The 18,928-nt window shown below is 50.5% G+C and overlaps 1 protein-coding gene across 9 annotated transcripts in view; it reads left to right on the top strand.

Moving 5' to 3' along the window:
• LOC140421308 (uncharacterized) overlaps positions 1–18,928 on the top strand; it is an 834,768-nt gene that overhangs the window by 319,241 nt on the left and 496,599 nt on the right. For all 9 annotated transcript variants that reach the window (XM_072505936.1, XM_072505941.1, XM_072505940.1 and 6 more), the window contains exons 17-21: positions 12,578–12,619; positions 13,538–13,579; positions 15,231–15,272; positions 16,578–16,619; positions 17,889–17,930. In XM_072505936.1, coding sequence (XP_072362037.1) covers positions 12,578–12,619; positions 13,538–13,579; positions 15,231–15,272; positions 16,578–16,619; positions 17,889–17,930 — 210 coding nt within the window. The remainder of the gene's footprint in view (positions 1–12,577; positions 12,620–13,537; positions 13,580–15,230; positions 15,273–16,577; positions 16,620–17,888; positions 17,931–18,928) is intronic.

Here is an 18,928-nt window from a genome sequence, read left to right on the forward strand (position 1 = left end):
ATGTTCTATGTTCTAAATCTGAGGCTAATCTTAGTAGCATGGATAAGGGGTGCAAGTCAATGTAATGTATTTGGATTTTCAAAGGGCATTTGATGATGGGCTACATAAAAGGTTATGAGACAAAATTAGGACTAAAAAATATTAGGGGCAATATATTATGTTAGGAAATAAGAGATATCTCAAGTAATTTATAATTGTTTTAGTGGGTATAAGGAATAAGATATAGCTTTAAGTAAGTTTAATTTGTGTTTTTATATTTGGTGTTAACTTGAGTTTTGGTATTATATTTAAAAGTTGCCTGTAAGTCTGTGAGTCTATTTAGATACCTGCATTGTAAATGAGGGTTTTATGACCCTAAAATAAACAGTTTTGTGAGGGCCACGAAGAATCCAGCACTATATATATATACACACACACAACAGCAGCAACTTCGCTTGCTGCTTACCCCTTCCTCCTCGTTCCAAACTGGCCAGCTTTTATTTATAGAGGGAGTCTGCTAATGATTTCTCCGCCCCCCTCATTGGGGAAGCTCATACTCCCACAGGATTGTGGGATTGTCATTAGTCCCCAGCCAATGGTAAGCAGGCAGGTTATAACACACAGGGTATAATATGTTAAGCTGCTGCTTAGCAACCAGGGGCCCACACAGAAAAATAAGTGCAGTTGGAGTCACTGAGTACAAGGTAACCCAGAAAGACGTAGCATTCCACAGACACGCCAGAACAGGGGGTCAATGCACAGGGTCAGAAAGCCAGTCCCAAAATAAAGAACACAGAAGTCCCAAAAAACAGGGAGTAGGACAGAAGAGAGTTCCAGGGAGACTACAAAGTCAAAGGAACACAAAATGGGAATCTGGGTTGCAGAGGTTGGTTGTATTTTGCACACCCACAATGCACTGAGGCAGCGACACATGTTAAACAGATCTGATTTTCTTTACTGGGATTTCTAAAACACAACTATACTTCCTCATACTTCCTCAGGAAACTAAGGAAATTCGGCATGTCCACATTGACTCTTACCAACTTTTACAGATGCACCATAGAAAGCATCCTATCAGGCTGCATCACAGCCTGGTATGGCAACTGCTCCGCCCAGGACCGCAAGAAACTTCAGAGAGTCGTGAACACCGCCCAGTCCATCACACGAACCTGCCTCCCATCCATTGACTCCATCTACACCTCCCGCTGCCTGGGGAAAGTGGGCAGTATAATCAAAGATCCCTCCCACCAGGCTTACTCACTCTTCCAACTTCTTCCATTGGGCAGGAGATATAGAAGTCTGAGAACACGCACGAACAGACTCAAAAACAGCTTCTTCCCCACTGTCACCAGACTCCTAAATGACCCTCTTATGGACTGACCTCATTAACACTACACCCTGTATGCTTCATCCGATGCCAGTGCTTATGTAGTTACATTGTATATGTTGTGTTGCCCTATTATGTATTTTCTTTTATTCCCTTTTCTTCTCATGTACTTAATGATCTGTTGAGCTGCTCGCAGAAAAATACTTTTCACTGTACCTCGGTACACGTGGCAATAAACAAATCCAATCCAATCCAATCCAACTCGTGAGCTTTACATATTTGAGGGAAAGATTTAAAGGTGCCAGAGTAATTTGTTGAGAGATGGTACCCTTTTGGAGAGGTAAGGTGGTTTATGGGGGAAGTAAAGTACTCTTTTAGAGAGGTCAGGTGTACCTATGGGCGATGTTAGGTGACCTTTATCCTTGGGAGAGGTCAGGTACCTTGTTAAGAGGAGGCACAAATGTGCGTATGAAAAAAGTGGATGATCTTTGTGGAACTGTTAAGCTGTTAAAACATTTAAAAAGTCAGGCCCTTTCCTTTGGGGAAACAAAACATCCAACTTGCAGTGGGAAAAAAACAATGTTTGTTATTTCAGTTTGTTCACATAAATAAATGCTGCTTGACAGAGTCCACAACATTTCATTATCACAGCAGACACCTGTCATTCACTGTTTTATTGACAGCTTCAAATGTTACAAAGGAATTGGTTGTCTTTCATGGGGGGGGCGATGAATACAAATGTGTTTTTATACTGAATTAAGCACTTGAAGGACATGTTTTTATAATGGATTAAGTACTTGCCAGTAACAATGGCATAGAAAAAGAGGGCTGCGAGCACTGAAATTTTCAAAAGGTGTGGTCAGATTTTGATGCATTTGTGTCTAAGTCTGTAACTCATACAGCCTCATCTCTTGAAAACAGCGCGAGAGGTAAGTGAGCCGGGACAGTGAAAACAGCGCGAGAGGAGAGAGAGCCGGGTCAGTGAAAACAGCGCGGGAGCTGAGTGAGCCGGGACAGTGAAAACAGCGCGGGAGCTGAGTGAGCCGGGACATTGAAAACAGCGCGGGAGCTGAGTGAGCCGGGACAGTGAAAACAGCGTGGGAGGAGAGTGAGCCGGGACATTGAAAACAGCGCGGGAGGAGAGAGAGCAGGGACAGTGAAAACAGCGCGGGAGCTGAGTGAGCCGGGACAGTGAAAACAGCGTGGGAGGAGAGTGAGCCGGGACATTGAAAACAGCGCGGGAGGAGAGAGAGCCGGGACATTGAAAACAGCGCGGGAGGAGAGAGAGCCGGGACATTGAAAACAGCGTGAGAGGAGAGTGAGCCGGGACAGTGAAAACAGCGCGGGAGCTGAGTGAGCCAGGACATTGAAAACAGCGCGGGAGGAGAGTGAGCCGGGGGAGTGAAAACAGCGCGAGAAGTGAGTGAGCCGGGACATTGAAAACAGCGTGAGAGCTGAGTGAGCCGGGACATTGAAAACAACGCGAGAGGTGAGTGAGCCGGGACAGTGAAAACAGCGCGGGAGCTGAGTGAGCCGGGACATTGAAAACAGCGCGAGAGTTGAGCGAGCCGGGACATTGAAAACAACGCGAGAGGTGAGTGAGCCGGGACATTGAAAACAGCGCGGGAGGTGAGTGAGCCGGGACAGTGAAAACAGCGCGGGAGCTGAGTGAGCCGGGACTCTGAAAACAGCGCGGGAGCTGAGTGAGCCGGGACAGTGAAAACAGCGCGGGAGCTGAGTGAGCCGGGACATTGAAAACAGCGCGGGAGCTGAGTGAGCCGGGACAGTGAAAACAGCGTGGGAGGAGAGTGAGCCGGGACATTGAAAACAGCGCGGGAGGAGAGAGAGCAGGGACAGTGAAAACAGCGCGGGAGCTGAGTGAGCCGGGACAGTGAAAACAGCGTGGGAGGAGAGTGAGCCGGGACATTGAAAACAGCGCGGGAGGAGAGAGAGCCGGGACATTGAAAACAGCGTGAGAGGAGAGTGAGCCGGGACAGTGAAAACAGCGCGGGAGCTGAGTGAGCCAGGACATTGAAAACAGCGCGGGAGGAGAGTGAGCCGGGGGAGTGAAAACAGTGTGAGAAGTGAGTGAGCCGGGACATTGAAAACAGCGTGAGAGCTGAGTGAGCCGGGACAGTGAAAACAGCGCGGGAGCTGAGTGAGCCGGGACATTGAAAACAGCGCGAGAGCTGAGTGAGCCAGGACAGTGAAAACAGCGCGAGAGCTGTGTGAGCCGGGACAGTGAAAACAGCGCGGGAGCTGAGTGAGCCGGGACATTGAAAACAGCGCGGGAGCTGAGTGAGCCGGGACAGTGAAAACAGCGCGGGAGCAGAGTGAGCCGGGACAGTGAAAACAACGCGGGAGCTGAGTGAGCCGGGACAGTGAAAACAGCGCGGGAGCAGAGTGAGCCGGGACATTGAAAACAGCGCGGGAGCTGAGTGAGCCGGGACATTGAAAACAGCGCGGGAGGTGAGTGAGCCGGGACATTGAAAACAGCGCGGGAGGTGAGTGAGCCGGGACAGTGAAAACAGCGCGGGAGCTGAGTGAGCCGGGACAGTGAAAACAGCGTGGGAGGAGAGTGAGCCGGGACATTGAAAACAGCGCGGGAGGAGAGAGAGCAGGGACAGTGAAAACAGCGCGGGAGCTGAGTGAGCCGGGACAGTGAAAACAGTGTGGGAGGAGAGTGAGCCGGGACATTGAAAACAGCGCGGGAGGAGAGAAAGCCGGGACATTGAAAACAGCGCGGGAGGAGAGAGAGCCGGGACATTGAAAACAGCGTGAGAGGAGAGTGAGCCGGGACAGTGAAAACAGCGCGGGAGCTGAGTGAGCCAGGACATTGAAAACAGCGCGGGAGGAGAGTGAGCCGGGGGAGTGAAAACAGCGCGAGAAGTGAGTGAGCCGGGACATTGAAAACAGCGTGAGAGCTGAGTGAGCCGGGACATTGAAAACAACGCGAGAGGTGAGTGAGCCGGGACAGTGAAAACAGCGCGGGAGCTGAGTGAGCCGGGACATTGAAAACAGCGCGAGAGTTGAGCGAGCCGGGACATTGAAAACAACGCGAGAGGTGAGTGAGCCGGGACATTGAAAACAGCGCGGGAGGTGAGTGAGCCGGGACAGTGAAAACAGCGCGGGAGCTGAGTGAGCCGGGACTCTGAAAACAGCGCGGGAGCTGAGTGAGCCGGGACAGTGAAAACAGCGCGGGAGCTGAGTGAGCCGGGACATTGAAAACAGCGCGGGAGCTGAGTGAGCCGGGACAGTGAAAACAGCGTGGGAGGAGAGTGAGCCGGGACATTGAAAACAGCGCGGGAGGAGAGAGAGCAGGGACAGTGAAAACAGCGCGGGAGCTGAGTGAGCCGGGACAGTGAAAACAGCGTGGGAGGAGAGTGAGCCGGGACATTGAAAACAGCGCGGGAGGAGAGAGAGCCGGGACATTGAAAACAGCGTGAGAGGAGAGTGAGCCGGGACAGTGAAAACAGCGCGGGAGCTGAGTGAGCCAGGACATTGAAAACAGCGCGGGAGGAGAGTGAGCCGGGGGAGTGAAAACAGTGTGAGAAGTGAGTGAGCCGGGACAGTGAAAACAGCGCGGGAGCTGAGTGAGCCGGGACATTGAAAACAGCGCGAGATTTGAGCGAGCCGGGACATTGAAAACAACGCGAGAGGTGAGAGAGCCGGGACATTGAAAACAGCGCGGGAGGTGAGTGAGCCGGGACAGTGAAAACAGAGCGGGAGCTGAGTGAGCCGGGACTCTGAAAACAGCGCGGGAGCTGAGTGAGCCGGGACAGTGAAAACAGCGCGGGAGCTGAGTGAGCCAGGACAGTGAAAACAGCGCGAGAGCTGAGTGAGCCGGGACAGTGAAAACAGCGCGGGAGCTGAGTGAGCCGGGACATTGAAAACAGCGCGGGAGCTGAGTGAGCCGGGACTCCGAAAACAGCGCGGGAGGAGAGAGGGCCGGGACAGTGAAAACAGCGCGGGAGGTGAGTGAGCCGGGACATTGAAAACAGCGCGAGAGCTGAGTGAGCCGGAACAGTGAAAACAACGCGGGAGCTGAGTGAGCCGGGACAGTGAAAACAGCGCGGGAGCAGAGTGAGCCGGGACAGTGAAAACAACGCGGGAGCTGAGTGAGCCGGGACAGTGAAAACAGCGCGGGAGCAGAGTGAGCCGGGACATTGAAAACAGCGCGGGAGCTGAGTGAGCCGGGACATTGAAAACAGCGCGGGAGGTGAGTGAGCCGGGACATTGAAAACAGCGCGGGAGGTGAGTCAGCCGGGACAGTGAAAACAGCGCGGGAGCTGAGTGAGCCAGGACTTTGAAAACAGCGCGAGAGGTGAGTGAGCTGGGACAGTGAAAACAGCGCGGGAGCTGAGTGAGCAGGGACAGTGAAAACAGCACGGGAGCTGAGTGAGCCGGGACATTGAAAACAGCGCGGGAGCTGAGTGAGCCGGGACTCTGAAAACAGCGTGGGAGCTGAGTGAGCCAGGACTCTGAAAACAGCGCGAGAGGTGAGTGAGCCGGGACAGTGAAAACAGCGCGGGAGCTGAGTGAGCCGGGACTCTGAAAACAGCGCGGGAGCTGAGTGAGCCGGGACTCTGAAAACAGCGCGGGAGCTGAGTGAGCCGTGACATTGAAAACAGCGCGGGAGCTGAGTGAGCCGGGACAGCGAAAACAGCGCGAGAGCTGAGTGAGCCGGGACATTGAAAACAGCGCGGGAGGAGAGAGAGCCGGGACAGTGAAAACAGCGCGGGAGCTGAGTGAGCTGGGACAGTGAAAACAGCGCGGGAGCTGAGTGAGCTGGGACATTGAAAACAGCGTGGGAGGTGAGTGAGCCGGGACAGTTAAAACAGCACGGGAGCTGAGGGAGCCGGGACTCTGAAAACAGCGCGGGAGGTGAGTGAGCTGGGACATTGAAAACAGCGCGGGAGCTGAGTGAGCCGGGACAGTGAAAACAGCGCGGGAGCTGAGTGAGCCGGGACATTGAAAACAGCGCGAGAACTGAGTGAGCCGGGACAGTGAAAACAGCTTGGGAGGAGAGTGAGCCAGGACATTGAAAACAGCGCGGGAGGTGAGTGAGCCGGGACTTTGAAAACAGCGCGGGAGCTGAGTGAGCCGGGACAGTGAAAACAGCGCGGGACTGAGTGAGCCGGGACTTTGAAAACAGCGCGGGAGGTGAGTGAGCTGGGACAGTGAAAACAGCGCGGGAGCTGAGTGAGCCGGGACAGTGAAAACAGCGTGGGAGGAGAGTGAGCCGGGACATTGAAAACAGCGCGGGAGCTGAGTGAGCCGGGACAGTGAAAACAGCGCGGGAGCTGAGTGAGCCGGGACATTGAAAACAGCGCGAGAGCTGAGTGAGCCGGGACAGTGAAAACAGCTTGGGAGGAGAGTGAGCCAGGACATTGAAAACAGCGCGGGAGGTGAGTGAGCCGGGACTTTGAAAACAGCGCGGGAGCTGAGTGAGCCGGGACAGTGAAAACAGCGCGGGACTGAGTGAGCCGGGACTTTGAAAACAGCGCGGGAGGTGAGTGAGCTGGGACATTGAAAACAGCGCGAGAGCTGAGTGAGCCGGGACAGTGAAAACAGCGCGGGAGCTGAGTGAGGCAGGACAGTGAAAACAGCGCGGGAGCTGAGTGAGCCGGGACAGTGAAAACAGCGTGGGAGGAGAGTGAGCCGGGACATTGAAAACAGCGCGGGAGCTGAGTGAGCCGGGACTTTGAAAACAGCGCGGGAGCTGAGTGAGCAGGGACAGTGAAAACAGCGCGGGAGCTGAGTGAGCCGGGACATTGAAAACAGCGCGAGAGCTGAGTGAGCCGGGACAGTGAAAACAGCGCGGGAGCTGAGTGAGGCAGGACAGTGAAAACAGCGCGGGAGCTGAGTGAGCCGGGACTCTGAAAACAGCGCGGGAGCTGAGTGAGCCGGGACATTGAAAACAGCGCGGGAGCTGAGTGAGCCGGGACATTGAAAACAGCGCGGGAGTTGAGTGAGCCGGGACTCCGAAAACAGCGCGGGAGGAGAGAGAGCCGGGACAGTGAAAACAGCGCGGGAGCTGAGTGAGCCGGGACATTGAAAACAACGCGGGAGCTGAGTGAGCCGGGACATTGAAAACAGCACGGGAGCTGAGTGAGCCGGGACATTGAAAACAGCGCGGGAGATTAAAAAAGCGCAGGAGCTGCGAGTTTGAGCGGAGATTTTAAAAGATCGCGGCCTAGTTTCGGGAGCCGTTCGGAGGAGGAGGAGCAGTCTCTGTCAGGGAGAGAACCTGAGAACATCTAAGACACTCAGAAGGTAAGAAGGTAAGTAAGTGATTTTTACTCATTTTTACTTTTATACCTTTTTCAAATTGTGTGTGTCGGTGGAAACAGAAAAGCTGTGACCTGAGTGGCTGGTTGGAAATCTACACTAAATTAAAAAAATTAAGCATTGGTAACTAATTAAACATAATTACTTAATTATAATTTAGAGGGGTATCTAAGCCAGAGATCGGAGAGTACTATATTTAGCATTCGCATTTATATTAGAAATCTAGTGCTAGGAACAGTAACTTTGATATATATTTTTAAAAATGTTTTAACTTTTAATGTCAGTTAGAGGGGTGCAGTGCTCTGACTGTGAGATGTGGCAGGTCCGGGAGGCTTCCAGCATTCCGGATCGCTTCATCTGCAGAAAGTGAACCCAACTGGAGCTCCTCACAGACCGCATGGTTCGGTTGGAGCAGCAATTGGATGCACTTAGGAGCATGCAGGTGGCGGAAAGCGTCATAGATCGCAGTTATATAAATGTGGTCACACCCAAGGTGCAGGCAGAGAAATGGGTGACCACCAGAAAGGGCAGGCAGTCAGTGCAGGAATCTCCTGTGGTTGTTCCCCTCTCGAACAGGTATACCCCTTTGGATACTGTCGGGGGGGGATAGCCTATCAGGGGAAAACAGCAGCAGCCAGAGCAGTGACACCACAGCTGGCTCTATGTTCAGAACGGAGGGTCAAAGCGCAGAAGAGCAATAGTAATAGGGGACTCTATAGTCAGGGGCACAGATAGGCACTTCTGTGGACGTGAAAGAGACTCCAGGATGGTATGTTGCCTCCCTGGTGCCAGGGTCCAGGATGTCTCTGAACGGGTAGAGGGCATCCTGAAGGGGGAGGGCAAACAGGCAGAGGTCGTTGTACATATTGGTACTAACGACATAGGCAGGAAGGGGCATGAGGTCCTGCAGCAGGAATTCAGGGAGCTAGGCAGAAAGTTAAAAGACAGAACCTCTAGGGTTGTAATCTCGGGATTACTCCCTGTGCCACGTGCCAGTGAGGCTGGAAATAGGAAGATAGAGCAGCTAAACACGTGGCTAAACAGCTGGTGTAGGAGGGAGGGTTTCCGTTATCTGGACCACTGGGAGCTCTTCCAGGGCAGGTGTGACCTATATAAGAAGGACGGGTTGCATCTAAACCGGAGAGGCATAAATATCCTGGCCGCGAGGTTTGCTAGTGTCACACGGGAGGGTTTAAACTAGTATGGCAGGGGGGTGGGCACGGGAGCAATAGGTCAGAAGGTGAGAGCATTGAGGGAGAACTAGGGAATAGGGACAGTGTGGCTCTGAGGCAGAGCAGACAGGGAGAAGTTGCTGAACACAGCGGGTCTGGTGGCCTGAAGTGCATATGTTTTAATGCAAGAAGTATTACGGGTAAGGCAGATGAACTTAGAGCTTGGATTAGTACTTGGAACTATGATGTTGTTGCCATTACAGAGACCTGGTTGAGGGAAGGGCAGGATTGACAGCTAAACGTTGGTGATGGGAGACTTCAACTTCCCCAATATTGACTGGGACTCACTTAGTGCCAGGGGCTTAGACGGGGCGGAGTTTGTAAGGAGCATCCAGGAGGGCTTCTTAAAACAATATGTAGAGAGTCCAACTAGGGAAGGGGCGGTACTGGACCTGGTATTGGGGAATGAGCCCGGCCAGGTGGTAGAAGTTTCAGTAGGAGAGCATTTCGGTAACAGTGACCACAATTCAGTAAGTTTTAAAGTACTGGTGGACAAGGATAAGAGTGGTCCTAGGATGAATGAGCTAAATTGGGAGAAGGCTAATTATAACAATATTAGGCGGGAACTGAAGAACATAGATTGGGGGCGGATGTTTGAGGGCAAATCAACATCTGACATGTGGGAGGCTTTCAAGTGGCAGTTGAAAGGAATTCAGGACCGGCATGTTCCTGTGAGGAAGAAGGATAAATACGGCAATTTTCGGGAACCTTGGATAACGAGAGATATTGTAGGCCTCGTCAAAAAGAAAAAGGAGGCATTTGTCAGGGCTAAAAGGCTGGGAACAGACGAAGCCTGCGTGGAATATAAGGAAAGTAGGAAGGAACTTAAGCTAGGAGTCAGGAGGGCTAGAAGGGGACACGAAAAGTCATTGGCAAATAGGGTTAAGGAAAATCCCAAGGCTTTTTACACGTACATAAAAAGCAAGAGGGTAGCCAGGTTAAGGGTTGGCCCACTGAAGGATAGGCAAGGAAATCTATGTGTGGAGCCAGAGGAAATGGGCGAGGTACTAAATGAATACTTTGCATCAGTATTCACCAAAGAGAAGAAATTGGTGGATGTTGAGTCTGGAGAAGGGTTTGTAGATAGCCTGGGTCACATTGAGATCCAAAAAGACGAGGTGCTGGGTGTCTTAATAAATATTAAGGTAGATAAGTCCCCAGGGCCTGATGGGATCTACCCCAGAATACTGAAGGAGGCTGGAGAGGAAATTGCTGAGGCCTTGACAGAAATCTTTGGATCCTCACTGTCTTCAGGGGATGTCCCGGAGGACTGGAGAATAGCCAATGTTGTTTGACTGTTTAAGAAGGGTAGCAAGGATAATCCAGGGAACTACAGGCCGGTGAGCCTTACTTCAGTGGTAGGGAAATTACTGGAGAGAATTCTTCGAGACAGGATCTACTCCCATTTGGAAGCAAATGGACGTATTAGTGAGAGGCAGCATGGTTTTGTGAAGGGGAGGTCGTGTCTCACTAACTTGATAGAGTTTTTCGAGGAGGTCACTAAAATGATTGATGCAGGTAGGGCAGTGGATGTTGTCTATATGGACTTCAGTAAGGCCTTTGACAAGGTCCCTCATGGTAGACTAGTACAAAAGATGAAGTCACACGGGATCAGGGGTGAGCTGGCAAGGTGGATACAGAACTGGCTAGGTCATAGAAGGCATAGAGTAGCAATGGAAGGATGCTTTTCTAATTGGAGGGCTGTGACCAGTGGTGTTCCACAGGGATCAGTGCTGGGACCTTTGCTGTTTGTAGTATATATAAATGATTTGGAGGAAAATGTAACTGGTCTGATTAGTAAGTTTGCAGACGACACAAAGTTTGGTGGAATTGCGGATAGCGATGAGGACTGTCAGAGGATTCAGCAGGATTTAGATTGTTTGGAGACTTGGGCGGAGAGATGGCAGATGGAGTTTAATCCAGACAAATGTGAGGTAATGCATTTTGGAAGGTCTAATGCAGGTAGGGAATATACAGTGAATGGTAGAACCCTCAAGAGTATTGAAAGTCAACGAGATCTAGGAGTACAGGTCCACAGGTCACTGAAAGGGGCAACACAGGTGGAGAAGATAGTCAAGAAGGCATACGGCATGCTTGCCTTCATTGGCCGTGGCATTGAGTATAAGAATTGGCAAGTCATGTTGCAGCTGTATAGAACCTTAGTTAGGCCACACTTGGAGTATAGTGTTCAATTCTGGTCGCCACACTACCAGAAGGTATGGAGGCTTTAGAGAGGGTGCAGAAGAGATTTACCAGAATGTTGCCTGGTATGGAGGGCTTTGCTATGAGGAGCGGTTGAATAAACTCGGTTTGTTCTCACTGGAACGAAGGAGGTTGAGGGGCTACCTGATAGGGGCCTACAAAATTATGAGGGGCATAGACAGAGTGGATAGTCAGAGACTTTTTCCCAGGATAGAGGGGTCAATTACTAGGGGGCATAGGTTTAAGGTGAGAGGGGCAAGGTTTAGAGTAGGTGTACGAGGCAAGTTTTTTACGCAGAGGGTAGTGGGTGCCTGGAACACGCTACCGGAGGAGGTGGTGGAAGCAGGGACGATAGTGACATTTAAGGGGCATCTTGACAAATACATGAACAGGATGGGAATAGAGGGATGTGGACCCAGGAAGTGTAGAAGATTGTAGTTTAGTCGGGCAGCATGGTCAGCACGGGCTTGGAGGGCCGAAGAGCCTGTTCCTGTGCTGTACTTTTCTTTGTTCTTTGTTCTTTGTACTGAGAGACTGCCCGCAAACAAAACAAAAATCAAAGTTAGACTGGCCGTGCATGACAAAACATGCGACTTTTACGGCAAAATCTCCCCACAAATTCCACATACTTACCATACTTCGGGTAAATACATTTTTCCCGAATACCCTACAGGTTTATTAACACCTCATATTAATATACGGCCTCTGGTATTCAACTACGCCACAAGTAAACACATTTTTTTCCCATGACTTCTCCATCAAACCCTTTCATTATCTGAAAGATCTCTAACAGGTATTTCTCTTTTCTCGAACAAGCGTGCCAGCCTATTCAGTTGTTCCTGATAATTATACACTCTCAGTTCACGAACCATCGATTGCAGCTCCCCAGGTAATTTATTGATCTGTTGTTGCTATCAGACCCGTCAGTTGTGACTTGGTGAGTGACATCCTCTTCTCTGTGGCACAAGGTTCAAGTCTCACTCCAGACACTTGAGCACAACACTGTAACATTGATGGGTTTTGCATCTGACGTTATGTCACAGAAGTTTACGCTGTCAATACTGAGCATGCTGCCACCTACAGGTACAGAGGACACTGCAGGTAGATGGTGGAGCTGCTAAAATGAGTTTTCCCATTGGCAGAGGCTGTCACAGAGGAATCTCAATGTAATTTCAGATAGAAAGTTACAACCCAAACAATGGGCTGAGAGCTGTGGTGACGACCCTGCCTTTGCCGTTTTTACAAGACTCCCGGCTGCATTTTGTGTCAGTCAGACACCCAGTGAGTTGACTTGTGACTCCCGTCCCTAAAAGCAGACTGCTGACCACTCAAGAGGGCTGGCAGTTCAGCCGGGCCAATGGGAGTGGTGGTCAGTGCAGGATTGATTGTATTGGGAAGAAGAGGACATCACAGAAGTAGCTCTTTCGGCCAACAAGATAACCGGGTTCTCGAGATGCTGGGACCAGTCAGGCAGACCAACATCTTGTAACTTCTAACAAAATCATCTGTTGCAATAAATATTCCAATTATTCTTCAATTCCTGCAGGATTAAGTGAGACAGAAAAGCCAGAATATGTAATAATTCCAGGTAAACATTCCGTTCTTTTCTTTTTAATTAATTTGTGGGATGTGGGCGTCGCTGACGAGGGCAGAATTTGTTGCTGATCCCTAACTGCCCTTGTCAAGGGGGTGGTGAGCTGAGTTCTGAAATCTTTGTCAGTCCATCTGGTGTAGGTACACCCACAGTGCTGTTAGGGAGGGAGTTCCAGGATTATGACCCAGTGACAGTGAAGAACGGTGACTATATTTCCAAGTCAGGATGGTGAGTTACTTGGAGGGGAACTTCCAGGTGGTGGTGTTGCTCTTGATGTCTGGAACCTACCAGACTGACAGCAAAAATCAGGCCCCCAGATTTCTCTGTGTCACAAGGTTCAAGTCTCACTCCAGACACTTGAGCACAACACTGTAACATTGATGGGTTTTGTATCTGACGTTATGTCACAGAAGTTTACGCTGTCAATACTGAGCATGCTGCCACCTACAGGTACAGAGGACATTGCAGGTAGATGGTGGAGCTGCTAAAATGAGTTTTCCCATTGGCAGAGGCTGTCACAGAGGAATCTCAATGTAATTTCAGATAGAAAGCTACAACCCAAACAATGGGCTGAGAGCTGTGGTGACGACCCTGCCTTGGCCGTTTTTACAAGACCCCCCGGCTGCATTTTATGTCAGTCAGATACACAGTGAGTTGACTTGTGACTCCCGTCCCTAAAAACAGACTGCTGGCCTCTCAGAGGGCTGGCAGTTCAGCCGGGCCAATGGGAGTGGTGGTCAGTGCAGGATTGTACTGGGAAGAACAGGACATCACAGAAGTAGCTCATTCGGCCAACAAGATAACCGGGTTCTCGGGATGCTGGGACCAGTCAGGCAGACCAACATCTTGTATCTTGTAACAAAATCATCTGTTGTTGCAATAAATATTCCAATTGTTCTTCAATTCCTGCAGAATTAGTTGAGGTAGAAGAGCCAGGACCTGTACAAGGACCAGGTAAACATTCAGTTCTTGTCTTTCTAAATCATTTGCGTGATGAACCATAACTAATAGCCCTTGTCAATGGGGTGGTGAGCTGAGTTCTTAAACATTTGTCAATCCATGTGGTGTAGGTACACCCACAGTGCTGTTAGGGTGGGAGCTCCAGGATTATGACGCAGTGACAGTGAAGGAACGGTGACTATATTTCCAAGTTAGGATGGTGTGTTACTTGGAGGGGAACTTCCAGGTGGTGGTGTTGCTCTTGACGGCTGGAATGGGAGCAGACGTGGGTTTGGACGATTCTGCCGAAGGAACCTTGGTGGGTTATAGACTCAGAGAGTTTTTACAACCCAGAAAGAGGCCCTACGGCCCATAGTGGCCATCAAACACCTGCAGTGTATCTTGTCGGCGATACACACTGCTGCCACTTTCGTCGATGGTGGAGAGAGTGAATGTGGATGGGATGATGGGCACAACGGGTCATCCTGATGCTTCTGCAGTGAGCCCCTCCGATACTTGTTGGGAGGGTCGGCCTGATGCTTGGTGGGCATTCGCCTGATGCTTTGGGTGGGGGGGGGGAGGGGCATGGGGTGGGAAAGTTCCTTGTTAATGGATATCCGGGACAACCTATCAAGATGGCACCTTAATCTCTTCCATGCCTCAACCTACCAGACTGACAGCAAAAATCAGGCCCCCAGATTTCTCTGTGGCACAAGGTTCAAGCCTCACTCCAGACACTTGAGCACAACACTGTAACATTGATGGGTTTTGCATCTGACGTTATGTCACAGATGTTTACCCTGTAAATACCGAGCATGCTGCCACCTACAGGTACAGAGAACACTGCAGGTAGATGGTGGAGCTGCTAAAATGAGTTTTCCCATTGGCAGAGGCTGTCACAGAGGAATCTCAATGTAATTTCAGACAGAAAGTTACAACCCAAACAATGGGCTGCGAGTGGCATTTAGTGGGCAGCACGGTAGCATTGTGGATAGCACAATTGCTTCACAGCTCCAGGGTCCCAGGTTCGATTCCGGCTTGGGTCACTGTCTGTGCGGAGTCTGCACATCCTCCCCGTGACTGCGTGGGTTTCCTCCGGGTGCTCCGGTTTCCTCCCACAGTCCAAAGATGTGCGGGTTAGGTGGATTGGCCGCGATAAATTGCCCTTAGTGTCCAAAATTGCCCTTAGTGTTGGGTGGGGTCACTGGGTTATGGGAATAGGGTGGAGGTGTGAGTTTAGGTGGGGTACTCTTTCCAAGAGCCGGTGCAGACTCGATGGGCTGAATGGCCTCCTTCTGCACTGTAAATTCTATGTTTAATTCTATGTTAAAGCTGTGGTGACGACCCTGCCTTGGCCGTTTTTACAAGAACCCCGGCTGCATTTTGTGGCAGTCAGACACCCAGTGAGTTGACCTATGACACCCGTCCCGAAAAACAGACTGCTGACCACTCAGAGGGCTGGCAGTTCAGCCGGGCCAATGGGAGTGGTGGTCAGTGCAGGATTGTACTGGGAAGAAGAGGACATCACAGAAGTAGCTCATTCGGCCAACAAGATGACTGGGTTCTCGGGATGCTGGGACCAGTCAGGCAAACCAACATCTTGTAGCTTGTAACAAAATCATCTGTTGTTGCAATAAATATTCCAATTATTCTTCAATTCCTGCAGGATTAAATGAGACAGAAAAGCCAGAATATGTAATAATTCCAGGTAAACATTCCGTTCTTTTCTTTTTAATTAATTTGTGGGATGTGGGCGTCGCTGACGAGGGCAGAATTTGTTGCTGACCCCTAACTGCCCTTGTCAAGGAGGTGGTGAGCTGAGTTCTTAACCATTTGTCAGTCCATGTGGTGTAGGTACACCCACAGTGCTGTTAGGGAGGGAGCTCCAGGATTATGACCCAGTGACAGTGAAGGAACGGTGACTATATTTCCAAGTCAGGATGGTGAGTTACTTGGAGGGGAACCTCCAGGTGGTGGTGTTGCTCTTGACGTCTGGAATGGGAGCAGACGTGGGTTTGGACGATTCTGCCGAAGGAACCTTGGTGGGTTATACACTCAGAGAGTTTTTACAACCCAGAAAGAGGCCCTACGGCCCATAGTGGCCATCAAACACCTGCAGTGCATCTTGTCGGGGATACACACTGCTGCCACTTTCGTCGATGGTGGAGAGAGTGAATGTGGATGGGGTGATGGGCACAACGGGTCATCCTGATGCTTCTGCAGGGAGCCACTCCGATACTTGTTGGGAGGGTCAGCCTGATGCTTGGTGGGCATTCGCCTGATGCTTTGGGCAGGGGTGGGGGGGCATGAGGTGGAAAAGTTCCTTGTTAATGGATATCCGGGACAACCTATCAAGATGGCACCTTGATCTCTTCCATGCCTCAACCTACCAGACTGACAGCAAAAATCAGGCCCCCAGATTTCTCTGTGTCACAAGATTCAAGCCTCACTCCAGACACTTGAGCACAACACTGTAACATTGATGGGTTTTGTATCTGACGTTATGTGACAGATTTTTACATTGTAAATACCGAGCATGCTGCCACCTACAGGTACAGAGGACACTGCGGGTAGATGGTGGAGCTGCTCAAATGGGTTTTCCCATTGGCAGAGGCTGTCACAGAGGAATCTCAATGTAATTTCAGACAGAAAGTTACAACCCAAACAATGGGCTGAGAGCTGTAGTCACGACCCTGCCTTGGCCGTTTTTAGAAGACCCCCGGATGCATTTTATGTCAGTCAGATACCCAGTGGGTTGACTTGTGACTCCCGTCCCTAAAAACAGACTGCTGACCTCTCAGAGAGCTGTCAGTTCAGCCGGGCAAATGGGAGTGGTGGTCAGTGCAGGATTGTACTGGGAAAAAGAGGACATCACAGAAGTAGCTCATTCGGCCAACAAGATAACCGGGTTCTCGAGATGCTGGGACCAGTCAGGCAGACCAACATCTTGTAACTTGTAACAAAATCATCTGTTGTTGCAAAAAATATTCCAATTGTTCTTCAATTCCTGCAGGATTAGTTGAGGTAGAAGAGCCAGGACCTGTACAAGGAGCAGGTAAACATTCAGTTCTTGTCTTTCTAAATCATTTGCGGGATGAACCATAACTAATAGCCCTTGTCAAGGTGGTGGTGAGCTGAGTTCTGAAACCTTGTCCGTCCATGTGGTGTAGGTACACCCACAGTGCTGTTAGGGAGGGAGTTCCAGGATTATGACCCAGTGACAGTGAAGGAACGGTGACTATATTTCCAAGTCAGGATGATGAGTTACTTGGAGGGGAACTTCCAGGTGGTGGTGTTGCTCTTGACGGCTGGAATGGGAGCAGACGTGGGTTTGGACGATTCTGCCGAAGGAACCTTGGTGGGTTATAGACTCAGAGAGTTTTTACAACCCAGAAAGAGGCCCTACGGCCCATAGTGGCCATCAAACACCTGCAGTGTATCTTGTAGGCGATACACACTGCTGCCACTCTGTCGGAGGTGGAGAGAGTGAATGTGGATGGGGTGATGGGCACAACGCGTAATCCCGATGCTTCTGCAGGGAGCCCCTCCGATACTTGTTGGGAGGGTCAGCCTGATGCTTGGTGGGCATTCGCCTGATGCTTTGGGGGGGTGGGAGTCATGGGGTGGGAAAGTTCCTTGTTAATGGGTATCCGGGACATCCAATTAAGATGCACCCTAATCTCTTCCATGCTTCAACCTACCAGACCGACAGCAAAAATCAGGTCCCCAGATTTCTCTGTGTCACAAGGTTCAAGCCTCACTCCAGACACTTGAGCACAACACTGTAACATTGATGGGTTTTGTATCTGTCGTTATGTCACAGATGTTTTCCCTGGAAATACCGAGCATGCTGCCACCTACAGGTACAGAGAACACTGCAGGTAGATGGTGGAACTGCTAAAATGAGTTTTCCCATTGGCAGAGGCTATCACAGAGGAATCTCAATGGAATTTCAGACAGAAAGTTACAACCCAAACAATGGGCTGAGAGCTGTGGTGACGACCCTGCCTTGGCCGTTTTTAGAAGACCCCCGGCTGCATTTTGTGGCAGTCAGACACCCAGTGAGTCGACCTGTGGCTCCCGTCCCTTAAAAGGGACTGCTGACCTCTCAGAGGGCTGGCAGTTCAGCCGGGCCAATGGGAGTGGTGGTCAGTGCAGGATTGTACTGGGAAGAAGAGGACATCACAGAAGTAGCTCATTCGGCCAACAAGATAACCGGGTTCTCGAGATGCTGGGACCAGTCAGGCAGATCAACATCTTGTAACTTGTAACAAAATCATCTGTTGTTGCAATAAATATTCCAATTATTCTTCAATTCCTGCAGAATTAGTTGAGGTTGAAGAGCCAGTACCTGTACAAGGACCAGGTAAACATTCAGTTCTTGTCTTTCTAAATCATTTGCGGGATGAACCATCCCTAATAACCCTTGTCAAGGGGGTGGTGAGCTGAGTTCTTCAACCTTTGTCAGTCCATGAGGTGTAGGTACACCCACAGTGCTGTTAGGGAGGGAGCTCCAGGATTATGACGCAGTGACAGTGAAGGAACGGTGACTATATTTCCAAGTCAGGATTGTGAGTTACTTGGAGGGGAACTTCCAGGTGGTGGTGTTGCTCTTGACGGCTGGAATGGGAGCAGACGTGGGTTTGGACGATTCTGCCGAAGGAACCTTGGTGGGTTATAGACTCAAAGAGTTTTTACAACCCAGAAAGAGGCCCTACGGCCCATAGTGGCCATCAAACACCTGCAGTGTATCTTGTAGGCGATACACACTGCTGCCACTTTCGTCGATGGTGGAGAGAGTGAATGTGGGTGGGGTGATGGGCACAACGGGTCATCCTGATGCTTCTGCAGGGAGCCCCTCCGATACTTGTTGGGAGGGTCAGCCTGATGCTTGGTGGGCATTCGCCTGATGCTTTGGTAGGGGGGGGGCATGGGATGGAAAAGTTCCTTGTTCCTGGATGTCCAGGAGAACCTATCAAGATGCCAGCTTAATCTCTTCCATGCCTCAACCTACCAGACTGACAGCAAAAATCAGGCCCCCAGATTTCTCTGTGTCACAAGGTTCAAGCCTCACTCCAGACACTTGAGCACAACACTGTAACATTGATGGGTTTTGTATCTGACGTTATGTCACAGATGTTTACCCTGTAAATACCGAGCATGCTGCCACCTACAGGTACAGAGGACACTGCAGGTAGATGGTGGAGCTGCTAAAATGAGTTTTCCCATTGGCAGAGGCTGTCACAGAGGAATCTCAATGTAATTTCAGACAGAAAGTTACAACCCAAACAATGGGCTGAGAGCTGTGGTGACGACCCTGCCTTGGCCGTTTTTACAAGACCCCCGGCTGCATTTTGTGGCAGT

This window comes from Scyliorhinus torazame, chromosome 5 (assembly GCF_047496885.1).
Source record: "Scyliorhinus torazame isolate Kashiwa2021f chromosome 5, sScyTor2.1, whole genome shotgun sequence".
Classification (NCBI taxonomy): domain Eukaryota; kingdom Metazoa; phylum Chordata; class Chondrichthyes; order Carcharhiniformes; family Scyliorhinidae; genus Scyliorhinus; species Scyliorhinus torazame.